Source organism: Ictidomys tridecemlineatus, chromosome 10 (assembly GCF_052094955.1).
Source record: "Ictidomys tridecemlineatus isolate mIctTri1 chromosome 10, mIctTri1.hap1, whole genome shotgun sequence".
Taxonomy (NCBI): Eukaryota; Metazoa; Chordata; class Mammalia; order Rodentia; family Sciuridae; genus Ictidomys; species Ictidomys tridecemlineatus.
In genome coordinates, this window is record NC_135486.1 from 116826081 (window position 1) to 116836580 (window position 10500).

Below are 10500 nucleotides of genomic sequence, written 5' to 3' on the forward strand. Positions count from 1 at the left end.
AGGCCACCCAGGGCTGAACTCAGCAGCAGAGCTAGCCCTTGGTCAAGACCCAGTGTCCTCCCAGCTTGGCCTGGGATTTTGGCTTGTTCACAGTCAGTCCCTTGAAACGTGCCAAATCGGTGCGTGTGGGTGCTTCTGGGTAAGGGTCTGTCGCTTCCTTCAGGGTCTCACACAGAAAAATGATTGAGACCCACAGCCAGTTACGCTCTCAAAGTGATGCAGATAATTTTCTAAGAATAATCACTTGATAGTTTTCCCCCAGGGAGGCCCAGAAAATAGAAACGAGCTTTTTGTACGTACCGCTCTCCCGACAGAGCAATAGCGAGCTCCGCGGAATGAAGAGAGATTAGTGTGCCCCATTAGAATTAAGTAAAATTTATTTAAATCAACTACAACGACAACAAAAAAACACCTGGCAAGGACTTGGGCATTTACAGGCTCAATGAAGAGTGTGCAGAAGCCATTGTTTGGTTTTTAGGTTTTGGTTTTGTGGTGTTGGGAATCGAACATGCCAGCCAAGCCCTTCACCACTGAGTGACACCCTCAGGCCCAGTAAATTTACCTTTAAAATTTAAAATGACTCCCAGCAGCTCAGGACGCTGAGACAGGAGGGTCATGGGTTCAAAGCCTTCCTTAGCAACAGTGAGGTCCTCTCTCTAAATAAAATACAAAATAGGGCTGGGATGCGGCTCAGTGGTCAGTGCCCTGAGTACAATCCCTGCTACCCCAAAGTAAATAAATAAATAAAATGACTGATATAAAAATATTTTTTCTATAATCAGAAGCTTCACACAATACACCTTCACCTGGAGGACTCACATTTCACAGGCAGAGCCACCCACCCACTCTTCTTCCTCCTTACCTGGGAGCTCAGGATAATGTTTCCGTTTCCCAGAGGGTGGACTTGGCCCTGAAGGGTCTCCCTGCTGCCGTGGGGAATCAAGGCTCTCTGCCCAAGAAGTCCCATGTTCTGGACACTTGGTGGAGCCAGCTGCTGGCCTCTCTGGCCCCGTCTCCATTTCCACCTGATGAGTCCCATTCACTGAGCTCCTCCCGTTCAGGTCAGGGGAAGCGGTGGCTCTCCCCACCCACAGCCGCAGGCCCTGGGAGAAGCTGACCTTCCTCCAGGCCTGCGAGCCCTGCAGACTGGGCACTGCTGCACTCTCCACAGCCACAGGGCTCTGTGACCCCCGCCTGGGAGCAGAAAGGGCACCAGGAGGGATGCAATCAGCTAGAGCCAGGCCTGCAGGAGCAGCTGCCTGCCGAGGCAGAGCTGGGATGCTCCCGCCTCTCTCCAGCTGTGACCCTGGTCAAGTGCCCTGTCTTCCCAGCAAGACCCATAATGCCGCTAATCAAGAAGAGACACAGGCACCACAGGGTGGGTACCCAGGAGGGTTGCCCTGTGCTACTACTTGGGCTTGGGGACTTAACTGCCTCTGAGAAATGCCCCAGGTGGCATCGAGACTCAGTTCATCCGGTGCCTGAAGGCTTTTCTGAGAGAAGAGCATCACGTGTTGGGTAAACACGGAATGCAGACCTGGTGCCAGCTCCCTTGCCAGTGGAGTCTTTTGCCAGTGTTTGGGGGCTGGGGTGTGCTCAGTGGCCAAGCACTTCCTAGCATGCATGAGGCCCTGGGTCCATCCCCAGCACCACAAAAAGAAAAAGAAATGTTTCTGCAAAGGACCGGCTCTGAGCCAGGCCCCAGCTGGCCAGACTGTGGACCACTGATTTTAACTTGATTTTAACTGATTTTAACTTGACCCTACTTGTCTTCCCAGATCCCTGGCCCTTGGTGACCGTCTCTTGCTTCCATTTTCCCTATAGGTCAGCGCTTGTTTGGGGAGACCATCCTGGGGCTCACCCAAGGCTCCGTCTCTGACCTCCTCGCCCGCCCTAAGCCCTGGCACAAGCTCAGTCTGAAGGGACGGGAGCCCTTTGTCCGGATGCAGCTGTGGCTAAATGACCCCAATAACGTGGAGAAGCTGATGGACATGAAGCGGATGGAGAAGAAAGGTAACCCCCACCCCCCACCACCCAGGGGGGGCTCCTCCTTCACGATAGCTGTTGGGTTTGGTTTGATTGGTTGGTTTTATCGCAGTACCCAGATGGAACCCGGAACCTTGTGCATGCCAGGCCAGCCCTTAGTCACTGAACGACACCAGCAGGCCCTTTCTTTAAGTATTCCACACAGCGCTAATGAGGCCATGGGTCCCTGACCAAGGCACTATAGGGCAGGGCAGAGGGTTTGTGGGTAATCATCAGCCGATGAATACCTGAGAGAACTGGGAAGACCCATGGCTGCCTCTGACCAGCAGCCTGAATGTGAACTCTCCTAACACTGAGGGCAAAGCACAGGTGACAGCTTATTTGCTTGTGGGTGGGGCGTTCCAGCGTCTGCTGCACATGTAGCACATGCTAGCGACTTCCCTTTGTTATTGGAGAAACGGGTAGATTAGGAAACTCGAGTTCAGAGAGGTTGGTGCCTCCACTAAGGTAACCCAGCCTGGTGTCCTGCAGTGGAGAGCTGCATCTGCGCCATCTCCCTGAGCACTACCAGGGCCCCCATTCCCTCCCATCACCTTCCATAGCCCACGGGGTGATGAGTCCAAATCCCTCAGGTGCAGATGGATGCCACTGATGACCACCCTCCTCTCAGCTAATGCAGAGGGACTAAACACGGTATGGCCATCACCGGCACCCATGTGGCTCTGCCTGGCCCCACACCCAGGGCACCTGAGCCAGAGATGGGTGGGGAGCCCACACTGGTAGCCTCCTAATTCCCCAGGAGAGTCCATCCCAGCAGCCCTGCTGGCCCCCAACCAGGGAATGGGCTGGGGCTCCAAGGAGCAGCGTTCCAGCGCCCTCTCCAGAGCCCTCTGGACCTGGGTCTTTTGCCAGCAGCTCCATCCCCAGTGCTTCCCTTGGCCAGGTCCTGTGCTGCAGCTTCACTGACCCACACTCCCCGAGCAGCCTAGGTGCCCGCATGTGGAGAGATGAGCATGGGTGCTGAGAGGGTGGCCTGAGAGGAGCAGGGGCAGCGTTCACCCGCAGGGCCACCTGATCCACACTGGCCCTGTGCTGCCAACCTGCCAACGGCTGCCATTCCTGGGGTCCCAGGGCACTGCTGCTGTTCATTAATGCTGTGCCTGGGCTGTGGCATTCCAGCCATCAGAGGGCCCCTCAGACCCAGGTGTGTGGACCAAGGCCACAGCCTCTTGGGCAGCTCCAGATGGCGCTACAGCCCCAGCGGCCTGGCACCACACCACGTTAGGGAAGTCCCACTAGAAGCAGAGCGATAGTGTCCAGAACCCCACACCCCAAGCGCTCTGCCAGCCACAGAGCCCAGAGCTACTCTCACCCGGCGAGTGCCCAGCCACCTCCGGAGCAGCGGGTTTCCCTCTGTATATCAGGAGAGGGGAGGGCCTGAGTCCACTGTTCCCCGCTGTGTTTCCCCGCTGGTAGGAAAGGACCTCAGTCCCCACAGATCTACAGGGGCTCCCCAGGCTCTGCACCTCCTTCCACACGGGCTCTCGGCGCCATCTTGTGTTGCCAAAGAGTCACTGTCTCAGCAGGGCCTGGGCCTCCCAACATGCCAGGTCCCCGAGCTGTCCCATTGTGGTGTCATTCACTGGGGCTGCTCACTTGAGAAGCCAGTCATTCACACAGCAGGTGCCTGAGCCCAGTCCTTCCTCAGTGCCATGGGTCACTGCCAACTCCTGGGCCCTCCCAGTGCAAGGGGAGGGCCCTGGGCACCGGGCAGTCTAGGCTTATTTCTGTCTGGCCCTTGACTAGACTGTATTGATTTTTTGTGGAGGAAATTTACCTTCTCAATTGTTCTATAGTCCTACTAATAAAATGTCAAGTACCACCCCTGCCTAAACTCCTACCCTTGCAAACTGAGGGTAAAAATGCTAACTTCTCCAGGCCATGACTATTAGAAAGAGTGCAGCTGTTCACACTTGTAATTGCAGCTACGCAGGAAGCTGAGGCAGGAAGATCCCCCAAGTTTAAGGCCAGCCTGGGCAACTTAGTGAGACCCTGTCTCAAAATAAAATTTTCAAGGGCTAGAGGTGTAGCTCAGTGGTAGAGCACTTGCCTAACATGCACGAGGTCCTGGGTTTGATCCACGGTACAGGCTGCAGGATGGGGACTTAGCTTAACAAGTGCTCATTAAATGATTTGTATTCCTTCAAAATAATGTGCCCAGTTGAGCCTTGCGTCGAATGCTGAAGGGCTGGGCTCAGTCTCTATAACACACAAATTTTAAACAGAAAGTTAGCCTCTGCTGCAGATCATGCAGACCATATGACCACAGGGACCCTGTGCTGCTTCTCCCTCAGAGCTTCGTCTCTTCTCCCGCGAGAGCTGACATGTCCTTCTTCCCCTGTGTCTGTTTCACTCAAACCCCCACCCCAGCTGCCTTCTCTACTCTCCCTCACTGGGTGGCCCGATGACCCAGGCTTCTCCTCCGACGTTCATCTGAGGCCTGAGTGCCAGTGCTGCCCCCGGCCATCTTGCTGTGGCCCCCACTGGACTCTGTTCAGGGCCTGCCCCTTCTGCAGCCAGACAGCAGGCCTTGGCCCTGTCCCTTGCCCGCTGTGTGACCTCCAGTGGAGTCTTGAAACCTGGCATTTCCCATTTCCTCACCTATAAACTGGTTTCCCTGGAAACCCGTTTCCTCACCTATAAACTGAACACATGGGGGTCGCTCTCCCCAAGGTCCACTGGGGAGGGAGCGAGTGGCTGCTGCTGCGGCTGGAGGTGCCTCTCATCCCAGTCAGGGCTTCACATCTTCTGTCGCTCACAAGGGCTGGGGAAGAACTCCAGGCTCCCGTCCAGTGTCCACGGGAAGATGGGTGCAGGGGGTTCCTTTCCAGAACAGAGCAGAATTGAAGCATAGTGGGCAGTGACCAGCACACAGGGCAGAGGAAAAGGTGCGGCCTAGAACCTCGGCACCAGCAGTGCCCGGGCCTGCCATCCACCCAGGCACGTCCCCCTGCAGCAGGCACATCTCCCCACAGCAGGCACACTCGGCTTGTCACACATCACCACCACCTCCCCCCCAGACTCTGCTCTTTGGCCACCCGGGTCCTCCCCCCCCCCCGCCCCTCCAGGCAGCCTGCAAAGCCCCCCAGCCTCAGGCCCTGCTGTAGCCTCATCCTGCCACCTCAGCCAGTCCAGCAGATGGGCTGTGTGCCTCCCTGTCTCAGTCACCCACAGCCTCCTGCTCACTCTCTGCTTGTTCTAAAGACCTTGGCCTTGGGATCATGGCCTTCCTCCATGTCCCCGGTCCTGCCTCAGCCAGGGGACTCTACTCCCCACACAGAAGGCCCACCAGACCTGTCCAGCACATAGGCCTCAAGTCCTTTAAAGTCCTCAGCCCTTGGCTATGCCCCAAACTCCTCTGTCTCCTGGATCTTAAGCCCCAGTACCCAGCTCCCTCTGCCTGTATCTCCTTCCCCAGGCCCCGAGTCCACAGCCACCCCCCATCCCTCCAGCCACCATGCTCCTCTCCCATCTCCCCCTCCTCCCTGGGCTGCTGGGTCTCATGGAGTCTGCATACTGGGCTGCTTCTGCTCCCAGGTGGCATCTCCAGCTTCCCTGAAGTCCCTCATTATGCTTCCCAGCCCTGCCTGGCCCTCGGGCCCAGTGCCGGTGACTTCCCATCACAACTTCATTCTCTCCTCCTGCCTTCCCCTGGAGGACAGAAGATGCATCGGCCACCTGGAGTCCACACCTGGCCCCCTCCCTCCTCCACCCCACTCAGATCATCCTCACCTTCCCAGCAGCCAGCTCACTCTCTCTGTCACCTCCCTTCAGTGCAGGGACAGCATCTGTGAGCTCAGCCCTGGACTTGCCCTCAAGAAGCCAACTCGCCTCTCCCCTCTTATGCTCAGCCTCTTAGGGCGTGACCCCTGCTGGCCACCCCAGCTTCCCAGGGTCTGCCTGCCACAACCTCACGTCTCTAGCCCCCTCCTAACCAACTGCATCCAAAGGACATCTGGGTCCTTGCCACACACTCCTCCTGCAGCATCTGATGCCTCCCTCAGCCCCTCTGGGATGCCACTATGCCCTGGCTGTCCTCCCAGCCCTCTGTGGCCCTCGTGGCCTCTCCCTGGGAGCACTATTGTGTGCTGGTGTCCACCACGGTTCTTTTCTGACCCCTCACCTTTTCCTTGTCATTGGCTTCTAGATAGCGTCTATTCGTATGGTCCCCTAAGCCCCTCTGTGACCCAAACTGTCCTCCTGAGCTACTTGGTTAAAATCCTTCCATTTCACCCATTGCTGTTAGCGCAGAGGTCAGCCTGGGCCCGCCCTGGCCCTGCCCACGCACAGCTTCTTGTTCTGCATCGCCTTCTACCACCACTGCACACTGTGCGCATGCTCATGTACGCATGCACACGCCCACAGTTAGCACAGCTCACGCTGTCCTGGTCCACACTGCTCTGCTGTCCAATAGTCCTCTCTGTCTCACGGCCAGCATTTTCTGGTTACTCCCTCCTGTCCTTTAAGATCTCTCCCCAGCAAAGCACAGCCCCTTGGCCCACCCCAGTCCAGCCCATTGCCGTTCCTCCATGTCCCTCCACAGCACCTGCAGCTGCCTCCCTGTCCCACTCCACTCTGCACATCCATCTGGATCCTTCTCTGCAGCACCCATTGAATTGTCAGATTGTGCAGGGACAGCCAGGGACCCCATGTGACATCAGAGAAGGGCCCCTGTTGTGCGTGTGTCTGGGATCATCATGGTTCTAGTGCAGGCATGTGGAGGTGCCCTCCACACAGCACCGGCAGGCTGGTGACACGCCGTCACCCTTACGCAGGGGGCCAGGGCACCGAGCTGCCTGGCTAGGGACGTTGGCCTCACTCTGGTGTCTCTCCCCACAGCCTACATGAAGCGAAGGCACAGCTCCGTCAGCGACAGCCAGCCCTGTGAGCCCCCGGCGGTGGGCATTGACTACAGCCAGGGCGCCAGTCCCCAGCCACAGCACCAACTGAAGAAGCCCCGCGTGGTGCTGGCTCCCGAAGAGAAGGAGGCTCTGAAGCGAGCCTATCAGCAGAAGCCATACCCGTCACCAAAAACCATCGAGGAGCTCGCCACCCAGCTCAACCTGAAGACCAGCACCGTCATCAACTGGTTCCACAACTACAGGTACGGCCTGCTGCACCCTGGAATCCCAAGCCCTCTGCGTGAGTGGGTGGGGGTTCCATGTTGTCTGATGGGCAGTTTTAACTCCAAGGCTGAAGGGCCAGCTCCTTCCGATCAGCGTCACATAGTCACAGTCCACATCTGCTGTGACCAGGAAAATGTTACTCTCAACGGTATCACTCAGCAAGGGACAGCGTAGGCAATTATTAGGGGCCCTGGTAGTGAGCATTTCTTTCATGGTAATTTTGTGTCTTCTCAGTATTGTTTTCAAAATCAGCTTGATTAGTTTTGTAACGAAATAGCTGAGAACCTTCCTAGGGAAAGTTCAAGAGCTGACCAGGATTTCCTGAGTGGCCACTAGGTCTGAGTGAGTGTTCTCACCAACGTCCCACCCTTGGTCCTCACAAGCACATGGGTGTGGGGCTGTCTTCATTCTGCAGAGAGCTCGAGGAGGCTGAGCAGGTGAGGGCCCAGGGCTCTGCAGACAGAGAAACCCACTGAAGGACCCTGAAGGACCCTGAGCCAGAGCTACAACCACACTCCTACTGCTAGCAACTAGGAGTCCCAGAACCTGCTAGAAATTGCTGGATTAGTACCTTATAAGTGCCATCTCTATTGCTGGTTTTCATGGGAATGTCATTTTCTCTGTGGCTCAATAAAACTGGAGCAGGCACTTCTGGGTGATCCACGTGACATGGCACATGTGTGGCCAGGGCAGGTGGGGATCTCACAACTGCTCACCCGAAACAAGTGGCAGCAGCAGAGGATCACAGGCCCCTGGGGACCCGAGGGAGGAGTCTCTGGCTGGGCCTCCCCCACCCATAAGTTCTGCTTGGGTCTCTAAAGGGCCAGTAAACCACCCGGGTTCTGCATAAGGAGGGGAATTTTAAAATAGGAGCCAAACGGCACTCTGATTACTAGGGAAGGCTGAGTCACGAGAGGGCCCGAAAACCTGCCACCAGAGCACTCGGGCCAAGCAGACTGCTCCAGCCAGGCAGCACTGGCCCCGGGCTGTCTCCTTGAGGACAGAGAAAGTACAGGGACACTACACAAATGGCACATTCACCCCAGGTTCACCCGTCAGATCAAAACAGGCAGACGGAGGCCAGCAGTTAGGTCCTTTTGCTCCCCAACCATGAAACAGAGGAAAGCAAATGGAAATGTGGGCCAGGTTTGCTGGCCCTGCCAGGGTCGGGCAATGCCTCTGCAGGTCTGTCACAGTCCCATGAGGAGCCTGACTCTCAGTGTCATGTGGAAGCCCTGGAGCTCTAGAGGGCTAAGGATCTGGATGCAGGTGCTTCGAGCCCATAGACCATCTTGAGCCATTCCCCTGCCCTGCTGGTGGCTTCTCCCAGAGCCCCCCACTGGCCTCCTGGCCAGGCATGCTCCTCAGGTTTCCCAGCTGCTGTCCCATGGCTTGCCAGCCTCTGACAGCCACACTAATGCCCATCCCATGGTGGCCAGCCAGTCATTGTGGACATCCTCTCTTTTGCACTTAGCAAAAGCAAATTCAACCACCCACCCTTGGCAGAAACAGGGGGAGGGGGGAAAGCGGCAGGGCTTCTGAACTGTGACAATGAGCCTTCATGTCATGCACAACAAAGTGGCTGGGCCAAGTGGAGACCAAGGGCCACGACACATTCAGTCACCAAGATCTGGAGGAGGGGCAAGAGGAGCAGGGCTGCACATGAGGACTCAAGTAGGAGAACTGGATAAATTAAGTCCTGTGAATTAGAAGCTAGCGCCAGGTCCTTTCAGATGGCCGGCTGGGACGCAGCTCAGTGGTAGAGCACCTTCCAGCATGCGTAGGCCCCGGGGTTCCACATCCCACCAAAAAATAAAGGCCCAAGGTTCAGAGAGCCGAGTCCCTCGCCTGCAGCGGGAAAACTTGAAAGCCAAGGTTCTCCCAAGTACTCTCCCTGGCTTCAGGTAACTCTCCCTAGAGACCCTCAGCGCTGACCAGCTGGCCCTGGGTAAGCCACCAGGCTCACTGCAAGAGCTGGCCCATGCCCTGAGTGTATTAAAATCCTAAGGTAGGCTCTGACCTGCCTTCCCAGGGGTCAAACAGGGAAAGTTGATTTTCTCTGTCCCACTGGGACCCTCACTTGGGGTCCGTTAATGCCCTCATCCAGCTTTTCCCTTATCTTATCCTGAGGGAATTAGAAATATCTCAAGCTGACCCTGTCCCCAGGAATGCAGAACACACCAAGGACACTGGCCTGCTCTGGAACAACAGGTTCACACAGTGGAAACTGCTGATCCTTAAAAGCCATGGCATCTGCCAGCCTGTGCGACTTGTCAAAACTAGAACCAGGGCTGGGGATTAGCTCCGTGGACTTCGTGTTCAATCCCAGCACCCAAATTAATAAATTATGTTTTAAAAAAATAGCCAGGCATGGTGGCACACACCTGTAATCCAAGCAACTGGGGAGGCTGAGGTAGGAGGATCACAGTTCAAGGCCAGCCTCAGCAACTTAGTGAGACCCTGTCTCCAAATGAAAAAAAGAGAAAACAAAAATAGAACCACTCCTAGAACCCCATCTTTCTACATGGAAGATAATATTCCTAATTCTAGGTTTTTGGTTTTGCTGTGCTAGGGATTGAACCCAGGGCCTCATGCACACTAGGCAAATTCTCTACCTCTATTCTGTTCCCCAGCCCAAGAAAATATTCCTTATGAACATGGAGACAAGTCTTAAGCAGAGAAGGATGAGTCTCTCTCCTATCTGTTGAGCACATCTCATTTGCCAAACACTGGCCGTGCGTTTAGTAGCTGTTTCATCTCATGAAGTCTTCCAGCCAGCATTGAAGGAGGGCCTCTGGCCCTTTTTACAGAGAAGGGTCCCAGGAGTCAACCAAGCTGCAAGTGTAAAAGCCAGGGCCCATGCCCCAGGCGTCAGCCTGCCTTCCTGCCAGCCCTGGCCCCGCTACCTCACGCGCAACTGTGTGTCTTCTCTCGTGTAAGAGGCAGCTGGGCAATAAGAAGAGTTACTGTTCCTGTTGGTCTACTTTGTGTCCAATATTACACATCTAATACCTTATTTCATCTTTATAACTGCTCAGCAAGGAAGAAAGTGTTCTCTCACTTTTTCAGATAAGAAAACTAAAGCTTAAAGGTCAACTGTCTTGTCCAAGTTGCTCGTCCAGTGAAGAGCCAGATTGCAAACTTGGTTCCAAGATGCCTGCACTCTGTTTGGGGCCTGGCAAGAACCAAACCATTGCTGCCTGTCACCTCCTAACAGGGCAGGGTGGTACTGGCTGCTCACCCGCCAGGCCTTCTCACTGCCAAGGGGCTTGGAAGCCAGTCAAGAGCAGGGCCGCCCTCCCAGCACAGCACCAGGACTGATCATGGC

General features: G+C 55.8%; 1 protein-coding gene across 17 annotated transcripts in view; it reads left to right on the top strand.

The window, feature by feature from the left end:
- Positions 1–10500, top strand: part of Cux1 (cut like homeobox 1) — a 311626-nt gene that overhangs the window by 275235 nt on the left and 25891 nt on the right. For 12 of the 17 annotated variants that reach the window (XM_078023844.1, XM_078023835.1, XM_078023836.1 and 9 more), the window contains 2 exons: positions 1825–2013; positions 6886–7150. The exons of the other annotated variants lie outside the window; for them this stretch is intronic. In XM_078023844.1, coding sequence (XP_077879970.1) covers positions 1825–2013; positions 6886–7150 — 454 coding nt within the window. The remainder of the gene's footprint in view (positions 1–1824; positions 2014–6885; positions 7151–10500) is intronic. 17 annotated transcript variants of the gene reach the window in all.